This window comes from Parus major, chromosome 2 (assembly GCF_001522545.3).
Source record: "Parus major isolate Abel chromosome 2, Parus_major1.1, whole genome shotgun sequence".
Classification (NCBI taxonomy): Eukaryota; Metazoa; Chordata; class Aves; order Passeriformes; family Paridae; genus Parus; species Parus major.
The window spans coordinates 6354131-6373535 of NC_031769.1; the positions used below are offsets into that span (position 1 = coordinate 6354131).

Genomic DNA, 19405 nt, shown 5'->3' on the forward strand with positions numbered 1-19405 from the left:
GGAGCGCCCGGCCGCTCCCCCCGCCGGCCCCGTCCGGGAGCACCCTCCGAGCGCGGCGGGCGGCAGCGCTCCCGCTCCCTTCCCCCCACGCCCGCACTTTTCCATTTAACAAAGCGGCGCAACCAAAAGTTACGTTTCCATAGACGCCAGCCGCTTTCCTGGCGGCCCCTCCTCGGCTGCTGGGGCTGCTCTGGGAAAACCAGGGTTTCACCCGTCAAAGATTAACGCGGGACTCGGGGGATCGCCTTTCTCCCCGCCCGGTTTTTCCACAGAATGACAGAAGCGTTTGGGTTGGAGATCAGCTACTTCAAGCCCCGGGCAAGGCAGGGTCACCTGGAGCAGGTGACACAGGAACACGTCCAGGTGGCTTTGGAATGTCTCCAGCGAAAGGAGACTCCATGACTTCCCTGGGCAGCCTCTTCCAGTGCTGTGCCACTCTCAACGCAAAGAAGTTCTTCCTCATGTTGAGGTGAAACTTCTTGGTGTTTAGTTTTGTGGTTTTAGTTAGTGTTTTAGTTTTCTTTTATTTTCCTCTCCCCTTCCCACACCCCCTCCCAACATTTTCCAGGCTGCTCTACACTTCTCCAAAACAGTCTGGAATGGACAAGCTAAGAAAGCAAAGTTTGACAAATGTCCATCTACAAATGGCTCTTTCCTAATCCTCCAAATGCTCCCTGCCAATTTTATTCTCCTGCAGAGAGAAAAACAAATCAAGAAAACATTACGCAAGTGTCACTTCACTTGCATTGATAGATACTTGCAAACCAATGGGTCCTGCCAATTTGAGCAGTAACGCAACTACCTTTGTTCAACTTCCCTTCACGCAAAAACCCCAAAGCAGCTGTTGTGTAATGCTTTGCTTCTGTCAATCTCAAGTTTTTTTAAAATTTCTTTAGGTATCAGACATCTGCAAGACACAGGTTGACACGTTGACAACAATAATCTGACTTGTCTGCCAAACAAAGTAAGACCATGCATCACCTCTATTTTCTCACTCATCTTAATATTTTCTCTTATCAAATTCTCTTCTGTCACACCGAGCTGCAGCTGGACATAGTTAATCTTGCACACCATCTGTTGTGGACAAGCAAGTAATTTCAATATTGTCTTATGAGTACTGGTTAGAGAAAGTACCAATAAATGCACCTAGGAACTCAAAGACACTGTTTCACCTCTAAGACTGAACTAAACAAATTCCCACACTGATTCACTTAGCAGGATCTACCCAGGTAGATGGAGTGGACCAGTTCTACCTCTCCTTCCATTTTCAACATGTTATAGGTGCCCAGCCTACAGGAAAGTTTTTATCAAGCCCATTCTGCAGAGATAAAGACAAAATTTTAAAAAGAAAGCACTCACATGAAAAAATCTCCAGGTGTTTACTCTGAAACAAGTAACTATTGTATAAGAGCCATTGTGCCATGTTAGTACAGGTACGGACACATAAATGTGTTTGGCTACAAGGTGCTATCACGCTCTGGCTTATCAGCACATCTCTGTAACCACACGTATTAGCACACTCAATCTGCTGCAATGAGAAGGTTAAATATGTTATTCCAAACCTTAGCTGAGATGGTGAATGTCATGGGTTTGTTCTGCATTAAGGGTTGGTTGCCTTGGTCCAACTAACAAGGGGTGAACTGCAAAGCCCCTACTCAGACATTAATCACTCTGCCTATTCCCATTCACACTCAAAATCCTTCAGGTTCAGCCAGGACAAGCCCCTGTTGGACATCCATCTCTGCTGAGTTTAAACATTTTTCCAACCAATTATTCTGAGATCAAATAAAGTAAGCTCCCCTTCAACCAAAGAAGCTACCACACAGCAGACAGAAGCTGTGTGTTCCCCAAAGTATATTAAACAAAAGGCATGTTTAGAGTCAGTAGGTTGGAGAACCAAGTTTCCTGTGTGCCATCTATGCTGTAACTGCCTGTTTTGATGAGCTTCCACTACAGCCCTGGTGTGGTACCATTCCAGGTGATTTCCCTGCAGCATGACTGACCTGCCATCAGTTCAAAGGGTTGTCTTTCTTGCGCTGCTCTACCTTAAACCTGCAGATATTTTCACGTGTTACACTGTTAAAAACTTTAGGTTTTCACCTAGAAGGTAATGGGTCCCCCGACAAGTTTAAGTATTCTAGCACAAACAAGTTTTAATTTAATAATAGCTGGTTAAAATAATAATAATAATAAATTACTCTCAGTATTTTTCCCTGCTGTTCATGGGACCCAAGACAACAGGTATGAAGCCCTATTAGACCACCTTGTTCTTCCCCTTCTTTGGGGATGGATTTTCTCTCACATCAAAGGATGAGATTTAGTTATTTTACTGTAAGAGGACATTAATTGCCATAAAAATCTTAGTAAGGAAAAAGTGTGATTTTACTACAGCACAATCAGATGTGGTCCAACACCAGTCATATTGACTGATTACTACTTCCCCACACAAACTGCCCATAAATTGAAATCAGTAGGATTATATGTTCAGCAGCAGTTCCAATGGAAGCTGATCCCACCCCACACCTCTTCTCCCCAGCCTCGGAATTATTCCCATTCAGATGAATGTTGGATTGTGGACCAAACACATGGACCAAACCTGCTACAGGGCAACCCAGCAAGAAGCAGCAGGGATGGACACTGAGAAAAGGCAAAGCAATTGTGTCTGCAGCAGTTCCCTGCCCTGATTCACACATCTCCACAAACGTGTGTCACCATAATGGCAAGGCAGGAAGTGTTTATGCCAATGCTTCTGCCAAGAAAATGTACATGGGAAAAATGGGACCAGTCATCTCTTCTCAGACTTTTTTTTTTTTTTTTTAATAAGCAACAGAAGTCGTAGATTTAATGATTAAGATAAAAACTTATGTCTATACATATGGTAGACTGTTTTCTTCCAAGCTCAAACTGATAAACTCAAGGATGCCACTCTTGAGTTAATAAAGACACATTGAGTGAAGCACACCCTATCTGTTTGTGATAGGCCCTATTTACATTCCTAACTTTGAGAGAATGTTTCTTCACAGCAACCAAGAGAAATTCAGAAACAGACAAGTCACCACTTCCAACATACTCCTATCAAAATTTCAGATGAAACACATACAAGTAGGAGTCATGGGCTTCTCAACAGAAATACTCAACAGTATTTCTTGGTTCCTCTAACTGGGTCATACATCTGATCCGTTACTTCATGATTTTAAAATGTAAAGACAGATATATTAGGAAGCTCAAAAATGTGTTTGTCTTTCTTAAACATTTTCCTTAACTCCTGCTGACCTGCTATTTCCAAAATATTCAATGGCTTTCTAAAAATATTATAGTTGTAACAACTTGAGATTAAGCGCTACGTACTGAGCTACCCAAGGACAACAGCAGAAAAGGAAATGCAGTATTTCTCCTTAGCCTGGCAATTCTACTGAAATGTAAAGGCATTTTACCTTCTAGCATCCCTTTATGCTTCCATGCTACATAGCAACTCAAACCACCCTCTTCTGTGAATAATTTCTCTGTAAATTCCAATTTTCATGCCAAAGGATTAAACAGAAGACAACTGACTCCTTTTTTCTACTGCATTTGAAGGGGTTTGGAAGTTCTTAGTTTCTAACCTGTACCACAACATTCTCTAGAGATAGACTCCATTTCTAAAAGTAAAAAATGAAATTAAAAAAGGTTCCAAACAGTCTATTTCCTCTCCCCTGCTCTCTCTTCTTGTGAGCATGAGCCAGATCATATCTAGACCCAAAAACAGGTTGGCAGCATGTCACACAGCCAAGAAACACGTTTTGTGTATTAACTGCATACTCACATTAACATAGTGTGATAAATTTGATTTAAAACCATTAAGATGTCGCATATAGCAAGCTTGCTTTTAGAAACAGAACCTGAACAGCAATTCAAGTCAGATAATTGAAACAGCTTTCTATGAAGAAAGCATCACATTCGGTCTCTTCTCATGGTTTTGACTGGCAAGGTTTGACAAATATAACTTCCAACCTCTCTACCATGAGCAGGGACACCTTCCATAGACCAGATTGCTCCAAGCCCCATCCAGCCTGGCCAGAAACACTTCCAAGGAGGGGGTAGCCACAGCTTGTCTGGTCAAACTGTTCCAGTGGCTCACCACCCTCACAGCAAAGTGTTCCTAAAAATCTAATCTAAACCTGCCCCCTGACAGTTGGAAGCCATTCCCCCTTGTCCTGTCACTAGACTTCCTGATGAAAATTTTCTTTATGACAAAAAAAAATAAAGAGATGAGCAAATCAATACAGAGAGGACTAAAACCCAACATAGATGAAAAGACCACAAGTTCAAAAGAAGATGCAAGATGAGATGAGGTAGAAAACCAGAAATACCTAAATACTCCCAAGTGATCAGAAAATGAGTCATTGCTAGTGACATGCATTGTTAGCTCCTAGCACAGGCAGGACAAAACTGTCTTCAACAGTGCATGATGGAAATCCAATGAGACTATAAATTCTGATGTATTTGCTTTAATGTAATCAAAATAGCCCTATACTTTTCTAGCAGATAAACTTTTAAATCTACTTTTTAAAAAGAAAATCTGGAATGCCAGGTGACACCATTTCTGAAAAAAACAATCCCAGTGTAGTAAAAAAGTAATAATTTATTTAGTATATGTGGAATTACACAGATTGATAAAGCAAGTATCTAGTGACAAAGGGAAAAAACAGACAATGAAACAAAGAGATTGAGTAAACTATTTTCTTTCCATAAACAGTACAGGAAAACACCATCTAGAAAACAAGTTATTACACATCATTCACTGTGTAAAAGCAATGGGTACAACATAAGTAACAGACATCCCCTTGAGAAGGGATGCTCATGGAGTAGGATCACTCAGTCACTCAGGTTGACAAAGACCTCAAAGGTCAGCCAGTCCAACCTCCTGCTCAAAGCAGGTGACAGTCAGTTCCCAAAATGGTTTAAAAGTATTTTGAAGTTCAATTTGTTGTTTACATAGCTGTGTAATTACACACAGTGCTGAAATCTGATGGGGGGACCCTACTTGAAATAATTTATGCCAAGTACAGACAACAGCAATCAGGGCATAAAGGTGATATTCAGACAACCTAAATCCCACCTAAACACCTTTGTTTAGTATTTCCTATTAGATTGCCCCTGTTTAGACCCCATTGCATTTCAGAGATAACTACTTCATTCTACTGACTAAGCATAAAGACCTTAGCAAAAATTTAAAGACACTTCCACCTTTCATTAGTAAGCTCCTTTAGAATAGTAAAATAAATCTAATTATTCCTTTCAAGTTTTGAAAGAAAACAATTCAGACAGAAACTAGACCATCACAACACGCTGCTAAAAAAAGAAACCTAGATGGCATGACCACAGGAGCTAGAAGTCAGCCTCTGCCCTGTCCCCAAGGCCCATTACTAATAGCTATTATGGAATATGCTCCCACACCACATGCCATGGTCACTTCCATGCACATGTAAATTCTCCAAGTTCAGTTCAGGCTACAAACTAGGGGACAAAAAGAAAAAAAAAAAAAGGAGAAGAAAACCCCAGAAATATTTAACAACTTGACTGAACAACATTTATAGTCTTTAGATAAAAGCCAGCTAACAAATGTCTATCACAATATTTTTCCAAATTCTAGCCACATGAGGAAAGCAGTGCATCTGAGAAGATATGGAATAGCTGAGAGCCCAAGCTTCAACTCAACAAGTTTAAACATGTCCAAGACAATTATGACTTCACTTTTTCTAAGTGTGAGCATGTTAACTAAGAATTGACAAGAAACTTTCATTGGTCTAAAAGAGCCTTTAAAATAACAGTCAAGCTAACAATGTAAAAACAGGGTGTTTTTCATCTATCAAGACTGTCTAAAGCAAGTAAAATGAAAAGAGATGCATGAATTAAAAAAAAAAAAAGGTAAACCAAAAATATTCTTAAACAAATATTTATTTACATTATCAGTAATTTAAAACCCCCACTGACAGCATCTGATTAACAGGCCTTGAGATCAAGATTTTCTGCTTGCCCATAAAGTAGGTTCACAACCAACAGTACTTTCTCTGTTCTACTCTACCAATGTATCCTTGTCTGAGAAGACCACAGAGAGCGCATGAAATGTGAGTTTACCAAGTTTTCATATTTATTCTTTACCAACTAATACATTTGAAATCAATGTATTTCCAAGCTGTTCACAGCACACCACAAGACAATGAATACACTCCCATTCCATTAAAGAAAGAGACAACAGCACAGTCAGACATGAGCCAGTACTTGGTGCTACATGTAAGAGCTCAGAGATTATTTATTTAAATAATTTTGCTTACAGATCATTTATTTCTTGAGTTACCCTCCCATTTCTGGGCCCAGTTCCCCCCTAAAGGGTTTCTGGACAACACAGGCAGAAATATAAATTAGAATTCCTGCCAAATGTGTTTTGCATTTTCCTTTGTATAAATCTCTACCAGGACGCCTGATGCAAGGTTAATTACTCAAAACATGAATCAGGAAACATTGTGTGTGAGAAGCCTGAAGTAGCACTGAAAACCAGCATTTCCCAGAGCCTCATGGCTTGTACATCACATCTCCTCTGCTCCCTCCAGAGCAATTCTGCTGTGAGCTTTTCCTCCTAAACTTACATCCCTATGGGTTAGAGAACATTAACTGTGCCACGCTGTTTGCCCAGGAGGCTGGAAGTGAAACTGATGAGAATTCTATCAGTTTGATTGAATTCCTCCTTAAAAGAACACAAACAATGAAACAAATCCAGTTATGGTTATACCAGTACATTAAAGGTAGTTGGTGATGTTGGCCTTGAGGCTGACAAGCACCAGACAGCTTCCATCCACGCTATCTAATTCCCAAACTCCCACACAAAGCAGCCACACACAAACTATGCTGGGAACAGCGTGTGGACCACACGGAACCTTGGGCCAGCCTTGAGAATGGTTTGGCAGTGATCAGAACTGGATGAGAAACCATGTGACAGTGGGGACAACGCCGGGGACAGCAGTGTACAGCAACTCCAAACATTCCCTGCTGGGTTTTCCACAACCTCAGACAAGAAGCTGAGTGCTTCATGTGCCAGAACACTATTGCTGGCTCCAGCCATGACTCTCATCCATACAAAACACTAGCATGGCCACAAATCAGCCCCCAACTCAGGAATGAAAAAATTTCAGGAAGCTGAAATGATCAGTTCCTTTTTATTTCAAAATTCCCTTTTCCAAGGTTTTCCTCACAATGAAAAGCATCTGGCCCATTTCTAAGTTCTAGTCTTATCCAGTTCAGTGGGCCACGATAAGAAAAAAATAGTCATTTGCTTTTATTATAAGGGAAAAAACAGAAGGAAAAAAGCTGAAGGTAAAAGAAACACATAAGCAACGAATGGGAACTAGGGAAAAAGGAACTGAGAAGGCTGGGAGAGAAAAATCTGAGGAAGCTGCTGAGTTTTTGTAATCAGCTAACAGAAGTTTTCAGAGCACGTATCTCAGAGGGTAAGAGGAGGCCTTCATCATCCATACGTCTAATAGAAAACCAAAATATCAGAACAAACAGCCCAACATGTTTGTGAAAACGCTGAGGACAACTGTTTCACAAAGTTGAGGGTGCCAGAAGAGCAGTTACTTCACACTTCACTCTATTAGGGCAGGCTCCATTTTAAACATCTCAATGTGTACAGTGATTTGGCTGGAAGTGGTAACGAGAAGCACTCGCTGTGCCAAGGAAGGGGGAAAGCGAGAGCAGTAGAGAGAGGAGAGCAAATTTTTATCTTCAATTAACTGAAAGAAGAAAAGCAAATTTCGACAAACTCTTTGAACTTGTTGCTAGAATCTCTTGAGACTACAATTTAAAGGAGAACTGGCAGTTATTGTACTGGAATGTGCACAATGGCAAAGTATTCCAAAGCAGAGGAGAGATAGGAAATGTATATGAACAATACGGGCTACATCAAAAGCAGCCAGTAATAAGGGTCTGAAACTAGAAAGAATCATATTAGGAATGGAAACAAGGGCATTTTAATGAATATAAAGGAACAGCATAAACTGTCAGGGATAAAAATCAGAAGAGATAAAAGCACAGCATGCAGTATTACCACTGTGCAGTATAAAAGGCAAACAAAGTTTCAGGAATATTTTAGAAGTAAGAAGGGAAACACAAAAGTCTGTACAAACAGTGTTTAGAAAGAACAAACGGATAACAAAACAGACTCAAATGCCATTTTCTGTATTTCAGCCTTCATAAAACAGACTTATTGTAGCTAATACTAGAAATTGATTTTGTTGCTAGACTAAATAATCAGAGAAATTCAAGTCAGCAGGACTAGAAGAATTTCACACAATGCTTGAGAAACAGAGAGAAGTAATCTCTAAACTATGAGCAGTCATCTTCCCTAATACAGTCCTGGTAAAAATGTCCTAAGAGAGGCTGGCAACAATGAGCTACGGCACTCAGAGGGTTTTTATTTGCAAATTCTTTTCAACCCATGTGAATGGACATTGCAAGAAAGTCCCTTCTGCCAGGACCTGCATGAGGACATTGACACACAGCAGAGTGGGGCAGGGGCTACAAATATTTTTGAAGACAAGATCTTAGCAAAAATCATTCTGATAAATTAAGAAGTGGCTCATATCAACCAAATGAAACCTAATAAAGACTAGCAATCTTTTGAAGGATAAATCAGTTAAATCAATATTATGTTGCTAAAGAGGTTAAGCTTGTTCAGTGCAGAACAAAGGAGACAATCACCTGACAAATGAAAGTTTTGTATAAAAATTTTTCTCCATTTCAGCTGTGAAGTTTTAGCTGTGAGTAATATAAGACAAAACTGGCTTAATCAGCAGTAAAGAATATTTATTTTATACTATACAAAATTAGTTCCTGAAACCAATTCCCTAGAGATACAGGGGAACTACCTTCACAAAATACTTCAAAAACAAGTCAGAGAACCATTTGTCACAAATGGAACAGATACACAACATACAGAAGGATGACCAAGACACCCCCTGAAGTCTTTTTTGGCCATACAGTTCCATTTATCTCTATTGATACAGGAAAAGTAAATACTCCTTCTATTTTAAAGAATTTCATTGTGCATCTGAACGTCACACTTCAGGAAAAAGAACCCTGAATAATTAACATTCTTGGTTTATGAAATGGCTTACTACTAATTCTCCCAAATTTTAAGACAGAATTACTCCTTTCTTTATTAATAACAATATGGAGCTATCCTGTGCTGTACTCTTGAGCCCTAGGAACACTGCAGACAGACAGGTGGGTAAGACACAATTATTGGAACACCCAGGTTCCAAGAACACTGGGATGTTCCAGAAGTCATTATGGATTAGCTACAGCTTCCAGTCAGTACTCACATCACCCACCTCAGATATCAGTAAATGTTTAGTGGCAGAGACATTTGGACCACATCTTTGCTACCAAAAATCCCTTTTATCTTACTGTGCCATACAAGTGACTCAAGTGCACATGCTCCAAGGAATATAAATATATAATAGGCAAAGTAAAAATCTGGTCATTTTTCCTAAAGCTGATTTTTTTTTTCGTGAGAGCCTAATTAAAACTAGTTTTGGCAAGACTTTATTTTCAGTAATAATGCAGTATAACAGCAAAAGTCCTCTTTTTCCCTCCCTCTACTCAATGCCAAAAAAGTCTGGGTGGAAACATCCTAGTTTGAGAGTGCTTCCAGCAGTTTCTTAAAGAAAAGCAATTAGAATGTTGATAAATACAGCACTGAAAATTAGCAATTATAAATTTATATGGGAATGGCTGGCAATAGGATTGGGTGCATGTGTGATTTAGTAAAAATACTTCCCCCAAAAAAAATACTAAAGGCAAAAATATTCTGAAAGAAGCAAGATCTCATTTGCTTTTACTATAATGCCTATATATTGATATACTTGTAGGAAGGATCTTCCAGGATACCAGAAATTATTGTTAACATAAAATATTTTACTTACATTGTTATTTGAGGGTGCTTTAAATACTCAATTTAAGAATGATTTTCTGGATCAAAGCAAGAACTGAAATTCCTTATTTAATCAATGCCAGTGTCTGAGGCGAGGAAGATGAGAACCACTCCTCTATCTATATGTTGTGAAGAACCCTCTCAACATCACTGTTTCTTTTTAAACAACCAATAAACCAGCTTTATGTGACCATAGGCTGTAAAAATCTCAATCTCCTGAATTCACTCCTGTGTGGAAAGCTCGAAGGAGACAGCCTGAAAACCAAAATCCCCCAAATTTCAGAGAGCCAAGGCTGTACCTTCACAGAGAGCGCTGCAGGCTGGCGGTGCTGCCAAGAGCTCTGCCTCCCTCCAGCAGCCTGGCCCTTGCTCTGGCCTCCTCCTCCTCCCTGGTGCTATCACAAACACGTTTCTTTGCCAGGTTACTTCTACCCCAGCTCAGTTTCCCAGTGCAGCTCACCACAAGCGCCTGGGTCAGCACAGGGGAGAGGACAAACAGCTGGTAGCAGAGGGAGGGCAGTGCTGCTGCTCCTTTTCGCTGCCAGAACCAGCTTAAGATTTATGGTGTTTGGGGAAAATAACCACCTGATGCACTCCCTACATTCAGAGTCTATGCTTCTTTAAGTAACAAATATTCCAGGTTTGTTTTCCTACTTTATCTTACTTGCTTTCAAAAGCACCAATGCTGTAGAAGAACTTACACAGCATAGTTCTTGAAGCAAGTGCCTAAATTTATTTTGACTAACAGAGGAATGACATGAGCAGCACTGTCTGGTGCCATCCTTCCAATGGAGAAAAAAAAATAAAAAAAAAAAATGCAGAATTCAGTACAAGCTACCAAAAATACAAGTTACAAGCAAAAAAGTAGTAAAATCTTGCTCCTCTGTATTTATTCAAACTGTATGAACCATGCAGATTGTATGAACTGGTGATCAAGTATGTTAAACACAAAAAGGAGAAAAGCTTTCAATATTTCCTGGAATTGTCAGTCACCTAATTATTTAGCAATTAATAACATCTTAGTATACCTATGACAGCATTTCTTGAAAAGTTAATTTCACAGCATTAGTGTATAGTATAGTGTAGAAGGGAGTGAGCCTTAGTGGTGGATAAGGAAATTCTTTTTTCCTGGTAATTGATAACCCTGCTACCTCTTCAATATAGCTGTAGTGCAAGGAGTTAAAAAACAATTCCAGCCTGAAGAAGGCAGAGTTCACCTATTCTCAGCAAGCCAACTGCCTTGGAAAACAATCTCTCAGCTGAAATTATGACAAAGAATAGAAATGTCCATTTCCAATTACTTATCTTATGAAAGAACAATGACAAGAAGCTAGTAGGAGTTAACATGCTAACAAGTAAAAAAAAAAATCCACAAGCAAAGCCAAGAAAATTGAACTGTTTTATTGTTTTAAATAAAACAATAAAAGGGAAAAGTCTCCCCTGTCATTGCACACAGGATGAGGAGATGTTTGGTGTGTTTGGCTCAGTGTAGCAACCAAGAGACTGGGCAAGCCACACCTTGGGACCAGAATGTTGAGATTTCAGACAGCCATCAGACTTGATCTGTCCCACAGCTCTTGGAAGTCCTCTCATGACAAGGGCTACAGAAGTTCAATGGGTCATTAAATACAAACAGAGAGAAACTAACAACTGAAATGTCAAAAAAAAAGTCTCAAAAAGTCCTTCACAGCAAGTGCAGTCTGTTTCAAACTAGGGAAATGGTGCATCTATTTCCAGCATTCAGCTTAACTTCACTCACCCATAAGACACAAGTGAAGACTCTACATGAATCCACATTTTAACAACTTTGTGGCAAAACAATTTGATAAACCAAATCCATCACACAAATACTTATCAAGAACTGAAAATCTGAAGATTAATACAGATACCATTCACCTTCTGAGCACTGTGAGCCAGGCTCCTATGCAGAAAATACATAAAGCAGTTGGGGAATTGCTTGGTAATTCAAATACAGCGGAGGAAGTCACAGAACATGGGCTGCTGAAGAAAATGGCATAAAGCTCAGCCCTGTTCTGCTGAGAGCCAACTTCAATCCTCACACCTCATCTCCTCCTCACTCTGTGTTCCACTATGTGCCTTCTGGCTTTTGGCCAAACAGTTTGATACACGTGGCTTTTACAGGCCAGTGTTTGCTTTAATACATTAACTCTTTGCTGTGCAATAGCTGTACAAAGCTTGTCCATCCGAAGACCTCAATCTTGCCAGGTACCCAATGACCTTCCCTGACTGAGAGCTTGTATTTAGGAACATTTTTATCCTACAACACAACATACATCTTACATTTGCAAATGTTAAATTTTGAATTGAGAAAAGGGCAGGCAAGTAAAGACACAAGTATCACACAGAAGGTGTGTGATGAACTAAAGAAACACAGCTGAGCTATAAAGCTCCATCCAACATGTTAAGGTTCTTTTGAAATGAAGAGAAGGTATCTTTAAATATTGGCCTACCCTAATGCAAATGCATCACTAAAGTGATGTAAAAATTCTCAAATAATAATTTCCTGGCAAAAACACTTATGCTTAAGGGTCCTCAAAACTATCACCATATGTGAAATCAATGATCTTTGAAAACCTACTGCAGTTTACATTGGCCATAGTAACAAAAAACTACTATGGAAATTAAAACATGGGTAATTAAAAAGGAAACACAAAATGTTCTCCACAATTTTGGAAGCATTATTATATGCTGCTTTAAAGTAAACACATTTGCAAAAATAACTTGTAGCATACCTCAAGATCTGATGGATGCTGAAAATAAAGTTTTGAAGTGAGCTTTGACACTGATCTACAAAGGGTCACAATGAATGAGACTTGTGCTGCTAGAATTTGCTAAGAAGCAGCATCTGTTTGTGCTTCTTATAACCTGCAGAGATTAAGAAAGCTCTGCTACTTAAAATTGATTACAAAAATGTTTACTGCACCTGTACAATAATGTTCTGATACGTTTTCATGAACAACCAGCTGTTCATACAGTGACAGTATAGTTAAGACAGAAAGAACTCTTCCTCTACATTTTTTTGACCACATTCCTATTCTTCAGGTCCCTACCCTGGAACTTGAGGTATAATCCAAGCAAGAGTTAAGTTCCTAAGATTTCAGGCCATATAGTGAGGTGGCACCTAATTATTTCCATTTTTCCTCTACAGTCTTAGCAGTTCATTTAACCATGCATCTGAAAGCTTCTTTCTTCTCCATCATGTCCTAGCTTTAGTAATGCAACTTTACTACCTTTTTTCAACTTTTATAAATCCAGTCTTTCTACCTTTTGAGGCAGAAAGGCAATACTACAAAAATATTTTCTTTGTTCACTGCTTTGATTACACTTCTCTGTATTCTTCCTGATGTACCATGGCATGAACAACCTCCTTGCTCTAAACTTCAAGGCTCTGCATGGCCTGTTCTTGCTCCACCTCTTAAATTTGAATTGCTGCTCTGTACAAGATACCCCTTGTCAAAATGTAAGGAAGAAAAGAGGAGTGTTGGTCTGGCAGTTCAGGCAGGGAACCAGTTATCTCTGGAAATCCTCAAGGTGACAATGCTACCCTGCTTTAAATATATCCTCCAAGTCGGATGCCTGTGAATCACTCCCCGATGCTGAGATAGCCAGGGTACTTGAACTTCTGCATGTTCTTTTGCTCACAGCATTCTCACAGCTCCCTTGTTCTTTCCCAATACATTTCTTACATTTACATGCTGTCTTATCTTTAAATTTAAATTACGAAATTGTTTGTGCAGGAACAACCTTTGCTTATGCATTTGTACTGCATGTAGTGTTATGGTGCCCTGGCCTCTGGGCACAATTACAATATAAATAATAAAAATGAACTGTTCACCTAAGATTAACTCTCCTGACGGTGCTACATGAAGCTACATCCTTCAAACAATGATAGAAGGCTGTTCTAGCACTACATTCTACCATCTGTACCTCTCTCCAGGCACTGATGACCCTGATTCCCAATTCTTCACCCATAGGAAGCCTCCACTGCTCCCTGTACTTATCTCTGTCCACAGCACCAGTGGAATTTTTACTGATAACCAGGTAAAACACAGAATGACATGTGGGCAAGCACTGTCCTACTGAAGAACCCTCTGCTCCCTTAACATAAGCCTACTTCTGGGAAGAGTTGAGAATCCCTGGCATCTCACAGGAGCAGATTCAAGGCAGTTTTCCATCTGTCTGCTTAAACTCATCAAATTTGCTTAAAAACATGGCCTTCAAAGAAGGTAAAGTACCAACCTAAAGCACATTCCAATATGGCACTGCTGTTTAATGGAGGCATCCATAGCTGAGGAATTATTCTATTCTGGCTTTTCCAGTTTAATGCAGTGCTTCGTTTTATCATTACTTAGACTGCACTTAGACTGAACAATCAGTGGAACATTTCCTATAATGGGATAAAGCAGTTGAACAATTTGACTGGCTAATAGTGATTTAGACATGTGATTACAGTATAGAAAATGGTCTGACATATGCTCTTTTATCTGGTTTACATGAGGCACATTAATCCAACTGGAAAGCACAGAAGTGAAAAGGAAGACAGGACCAAGCACTCTGAAGGAAAAAATAGAAAATAGTTTTAGTTGTCTTGCTTCTGTATTTACTAGGCAAGTTGTAATCAGTGTTTTGTAAACAGGAAAACTTATAAAAAAAACATTTTCATCTCCAAATGGATGCAACTACAAACCACCCGTCTATACCTGTGCTGCACAGGTTAGAAAAGAAATGTTTTTTATAAAAACCTAGCTTAAAAATAATTTATGACTTATTTCATAATGCCTTTACCAGAAGTACAGGATTTGCAGAAAGATGCAGCAGGACAGGGAGCACCATGCCACCCAGGAACAATCAGAGTGTGAACAAAAAGAGTATTGATTCATTTTAATTTTTTTGTCAGCCAATTTAATTTCCCAATTTTTATACAAACACTTATGTCAGTATAAGGTCACATTTTACAGGATTATTTTATTTCTTCTTGAATGCAGCAAACAACATTCCCATGACAACAAAAACCTAACTGAAGGCAAGGAATTACCTCTTCAACACACACTTGTCTTCAGGAGTGCATACACAACCTCAAACTGGCCTAAGAAGATATGCAAATTTTCACATATAACACTATTTAGTTTTTTTATGCATTTGGTACATTTCAGTTACATTTTTCTTCAGAAGAACTTCCTTTAAAAGAAAATATTCAAATGTTTTCTATGCAAGGTTTGGATTCTGTAGTTAAAAATAAAACCAAAGTATGTAAAACTAAACATAAAGGAGATGAACCCAAGAACTTCACCACGTGTACATTTGCCAACTACTTTCAACAACTGCTATATTAAAAATGTTACCAGGAAAATACATAAGATAATGAAAAGATGGAGCTGTAAACAACACACCTTACTCAAAACCAGAGGTGACATGAAAATCTTTGCAGGTAAACTTTCATCCATGACAACACCAAAAAAAAAAAAATAATATATCCCAAGCTAATGATAGTTCTGTCCTGGGATACTTGTATATAAATTTGTAAAAATATTTTTTATAAAAACAAATGCACATAAAGATGCATGGTCTTTGCATGTGTTTAGGTCCAGCCCAGCAGAATCCTTCATGGTTTGGACTTCCACTGTGACCCTATGGTCGGACTTGACCTTAAAGGTCTTTTCCAACCGAAATGATTCCGGCACGGAAATTGGCAGTGATGTTCGGGATGGGCGCTTAGGGAAGCGCCAGGACCTCTCCAGGACAAACACGGCAGTGTCAAACTGAGCGCGTCCCCCAAAACAAAGGGAACAATCTCTGAACCCCGAGGTTCGGGTAGACCTCACAGCGCAGGAACTGCTCTGGTCACCTCCTGACGTTCCTTGGCCAAACGTGCCGCCCAGCTTTGCCCTATTACCGCTGCCATCAGCTATGCCATGGCAAGCTCCATCCTACTCAAAAATAACCCGCGGGGAGCGCAGCCAGCGCGGCAGCGGCGCTTCCCGGGAAGCGGCCCCGGGGCCTCTCCCCGAGCGCAGCCCGGCCCCGCACCCCAGGCACCGCAGCGCGGCCCCCCCGCTCCCTCCGCGGAGCAGCGCTGCCCGGCCCGGCCCGGCCCGGCGGGATCCCCGCCCGGGGCTGCGGGGAGCGGGGCGGCCCCTGGGGAGCGCCCAGCGGGGCTGGGGGGGGGGACCGCTGGGGCGGGCGAGCACCCGCGCCCCCGGCGGGGAGAGGCCGCGGCGAAGGGAGAGCTGCCAGCGCCGGAGAACGGGCTCTCCCCGCCATCCTCCGCCCCCTCCCTCCGTGTGTTTGTTTGTTGTGCTTCGGCACCGTCCCGCCGGCGCGTCCCTCCGTGCGGCGGCTTCTGACAGCTCCCCCCGCGCCGCCGAGAAACTCCTGCCTCAACTCTGCGTGTGCGCGGGGGTGTCCTCCCCGCCACCCGCCGAGAAACGTGTTTTCCTCCCCAAAAAGAGGAGGGGAAGGGGGGGGCATAACAAGGGAAAGCGACGAGGAACTACCGTCAGCGCACAGGGAGTACCCAGGCGACGCTGAAGGCAGCCGAGCGCCCTGGAAGGGAACGGACCCAAAAAGAAGGGGGAAGGTGCAGAGGCAAGGGAAAAAGGAGGAAGAGGTTGAAGGGGGAAGAGCTAAAGAGAAACTCCCAAGAAGGAGGAGAAAAAAGGAATAGGGATGGTGAAAGAAAAGTGAAAAAGGGAGAGCAGGCGGAGGAAGACAAAGGTGAAAAAGGAGGAGGAGGAGGAGGGGAAAGTGCAAAGGGGAGAGGAGGAGAAGAAAGAAGGGCCCTTCTCAAAATGGCATTAGGCAGAGGGAGGGGGCGACGAGCAGCGAGTCTCCACTGACAGCTCTGCCTGCGCCTGGCCGCCTGCCCCGGCCCCTCTCTGCCTCGCACACACAAACGCTGAACTTACTTCTTTCTGGCTCTCTGGAAAGGGGAAGCGCCATCTTTGCGAGGCCGGCCCCTAGGTCTTTTGTCTGTGGCTGCTGCTGCTGCTGCTGAGGGGGGAGCTCCAGGCTCGGGGGGCTGCTGCTGCTGCTGAGGCGGCTCCACCACCGCCACCACCAGACTCTTGTCCTCCGTTGACATCCTAGTCAGCAGGACGAGAGAGACACATGGATGATGATGATGAGGATGAAGATGAGGATGGTGATGGGGATCCCGATGCTCCTCCTGCTCCCGCGGCTCCTCTCCTCCTCACCTCCGCCTCCTCCACCTCCGCCTCGCATCGCTGGCCTCAGCCGCCGCCGACCAGCACAGGTAGCAGGGGGAGCAGCATGGGGAGAGCAGGAGGAGGAGGGGAGGGGGAGGGGGGGGGCGAAGAGAAAGCGCAGAGGACGGAAGGAAGGGTCTCACACACAATAACACCCTCCCCGGGCTCGGCGGGGTCTGTCGGGGCTGGGGGAGGTGAAGAGAGCGAGCGAGAGAGAGAGACGCGGTTGGTCCCGCCGCTGGGCGCCCCCGCTCAGAGGCCCCGGGCGCTGGCGGCGGCTCCGGCTGCTGCGCTGCCCGGCTGCGGCGGCCGCCGCTTCATTGTACCCTGGCCCTGCGCCCTCCCCCCGCGCAGAGCCCCCGGGGGCGGAGGAGGAGCGGGCGGCGGCGGCGGAGGCGGCGGGGGCCGAGGCCGAGCGGAGGAAGTTTTGACAGCTCCAGCTGTTGTGTGTGTCGAGGGGCTGAGTCCGGCCGGGCTCCGCGTCCCCTTCCCAGCCGGGCCGGGAGCAGGAAGTTTAACTTTGGGGAAAGAAGGAGGAGGAAGGGTGAAAAAGGGGGAGGAGGAAGGGGGAGGAGGAGGCGGCGCCCTGCCCCCTCCCCGCAGGGTGGAGAAGGGATCCCGGCGCTGCCCTGGTGTGTAACCCCCCCCTCCCCGACTCCCTTCCCCCCCGCCAGTGCGACACATAGACACAGCGACCGCCCGCCCTCCTCCTCCTCCCCTGCCGCGGCCCCACACTGCGCCTGCCCCGCCCGCCCACCGCCCGTCCCCCGGCGCAGACACCCATCCGCCGCCTCGCTGACCTCACGGGCTGGGCTGGGGCCGCGCCGGGCTGCGGGGAAACCGCGGAGCGGGGCCCGGACGGGACGCGGCGCCACGGGGTGCTCCGCGCACCCCACCCCGCACCGCGCCCCGTCCGCTGCTCCCCCACCCTCTTCCCGCCCTTGTTATTTCTTTTTATTTATTTCCCCCGTGGAAAAGGAAAAGCCCCTTCTGGAAGCGAGCGGCCGCTCCGCGGCGGATAGCCCCGTCGCTCTCCGCACACGGGCTGCGCTCCGCAGGACGCGGCTCCGGGAGCAGCGCTCGGTGCCCACCCCGGCGGCGCTCGCTTCCCCCCGAGCCCCGCGGAGCCCCCGGGGAGGCGGCTGGAGCCCGGCGGCGAGAGCGCTCCCCCTTCCCCCCGCCGCGCGTCTGCGGCTCGGGGCGGTGGAGGCGGGGGGAGCCGCGGGCGCCCCGGGGGATGGGAAGGAGGGAGGGAGCAGAGTTCAGCGCTGTGTGCGAGGGAGACAAAGTCTGGGGAGCGTGGCCGCTTTCCAGCAGCTCCGGCTGGAACAGCTGCGGGCGCTCGGAGCGGGGGGGTCTCCCCGGGCAGGGGCCCGGCTGGCTGGCTGCCTGCCCGCCCGGCTGCGGGGCGGGGTTAAGCCTCATTACACGGGATTTAACGTGTCCCGGAGGCCAGCGGCGACTCGGGCTCCGAGGGGAGGCGAGGGAGCGCCGCGGCCTCGCAGCCGGAGACAAGTCCGGCCACGGGGCGAGGAAGCGGCCGCGCCCCCGGACTTTCCTCCCGGGCGCTGCCCCGGCGCGCTCCGCTGCCCGCGGCGGGAGCGGCTCCAGCGGAGCGCGGCCGCCGGCCCCGGGCCCCCGCGCCGGGCACCGCCCCAAGGGCACCCCTGAGCCGCCCCCGCGGGGCCCCAGCCCGGCCGTCCCTCCCTCTTTCCCTCCCTCCTTCCTTCCTTGCCTCCCTGCCGGGGTCGGAGCGGCGGGTGCGGAGGGAGCGGTTCGGGGCGCGGATGCTGAATCACGAAACGGGGCGCACGGACAGAAGAGCAGCGCGGTGACTCGCGCTTGGCGGGCGGGTTCGGGAACTTCGCCGGACTTGCAGACGTGGTGGGGAGCGATAGCCCCAAGGGTGCGAGTAAACACATTCCGAGAGCCCCGCACGGAGCGTGTTTCCAGTCGCTTTTAGGTTTCTGTTTGAATCCCAGTTGATAAAATGGCCTGGGGTATCACACAGGTACAAAGAGGGAAGGAGGGGCTGATGTTAGTCGCTATTCTTTTTTAAAGTAAAAATAAACACAAAGCAATCCAGACCTTTACACTGCTTTTCCTTCTTCAATTTTTCACTTGTCAGCGTCGGAATGCAAAATTAAATGGTATACCGTGGCAAATACGACTTTTGCTGGCCTGTTTTTTTTCAGAACCATTTAATAAT

General features: G+C 44.7%; 2 protein-coding genes across 10 annotated transcripts in view; one reads left to right on the forward strand and one right to left on the reverse strand.

The window, feature by feature from the left end:
* The window catches only part of KMT2C (lysine methyltransferase 2C), a 190661-nt gene extending 173369 nt beyond the window's left edge, over positions 1–17292 (reverse strand). For 8 of the 9 annotated variants that reach the window (XR_004500383.1, XM_015653412.2, XM_015653430.2 and 5 more), the window contains exon 1: positions 16897–17097. Coding sequence is in view for 8 of the 9 variants with exons in the window: in XM_015653412.2 (XP_015508898.1) it covers positions 16897–17072 (176 nt within the window). In the remaining variant the exon portion in view is untranslated. Of the gene's footprint in view, positions 1–16896; positions 17098–17184 lie in introns of those variants that run through there. The other variant, XM_015653364.2, reaches the window with a different exon arrangement.
* On the forward strand, positions 15942–17846 carry LOC117245583 (glycine-rich cell wall structural protein 1-like). Its single transcript, XM_033520249.1, has 2 exons — positions 15942–16568; positions 17078–17846. Exon 2 carries the CDS (start codon positions 17099–17101, stop codon positions 17834–17836), a length of 738 nt encoding a protein of 245 aa, XP_033376140.1. The 5' UTR covers positions 15942–16568; positions 17078–17098; the 3' UTR covers positions 17837–17846.
* Positions 17847–19405: the final 1559 nt, after the last annotated feature.

Coding starts and splice junctions, on each gene's coding strand:
- LOC117245583 (XM_033520249.1), top strand. CDS start 17,099: ATGGATGATGATGATGAGGATGAAGATGAGGATGGTGATGGGGATCCC.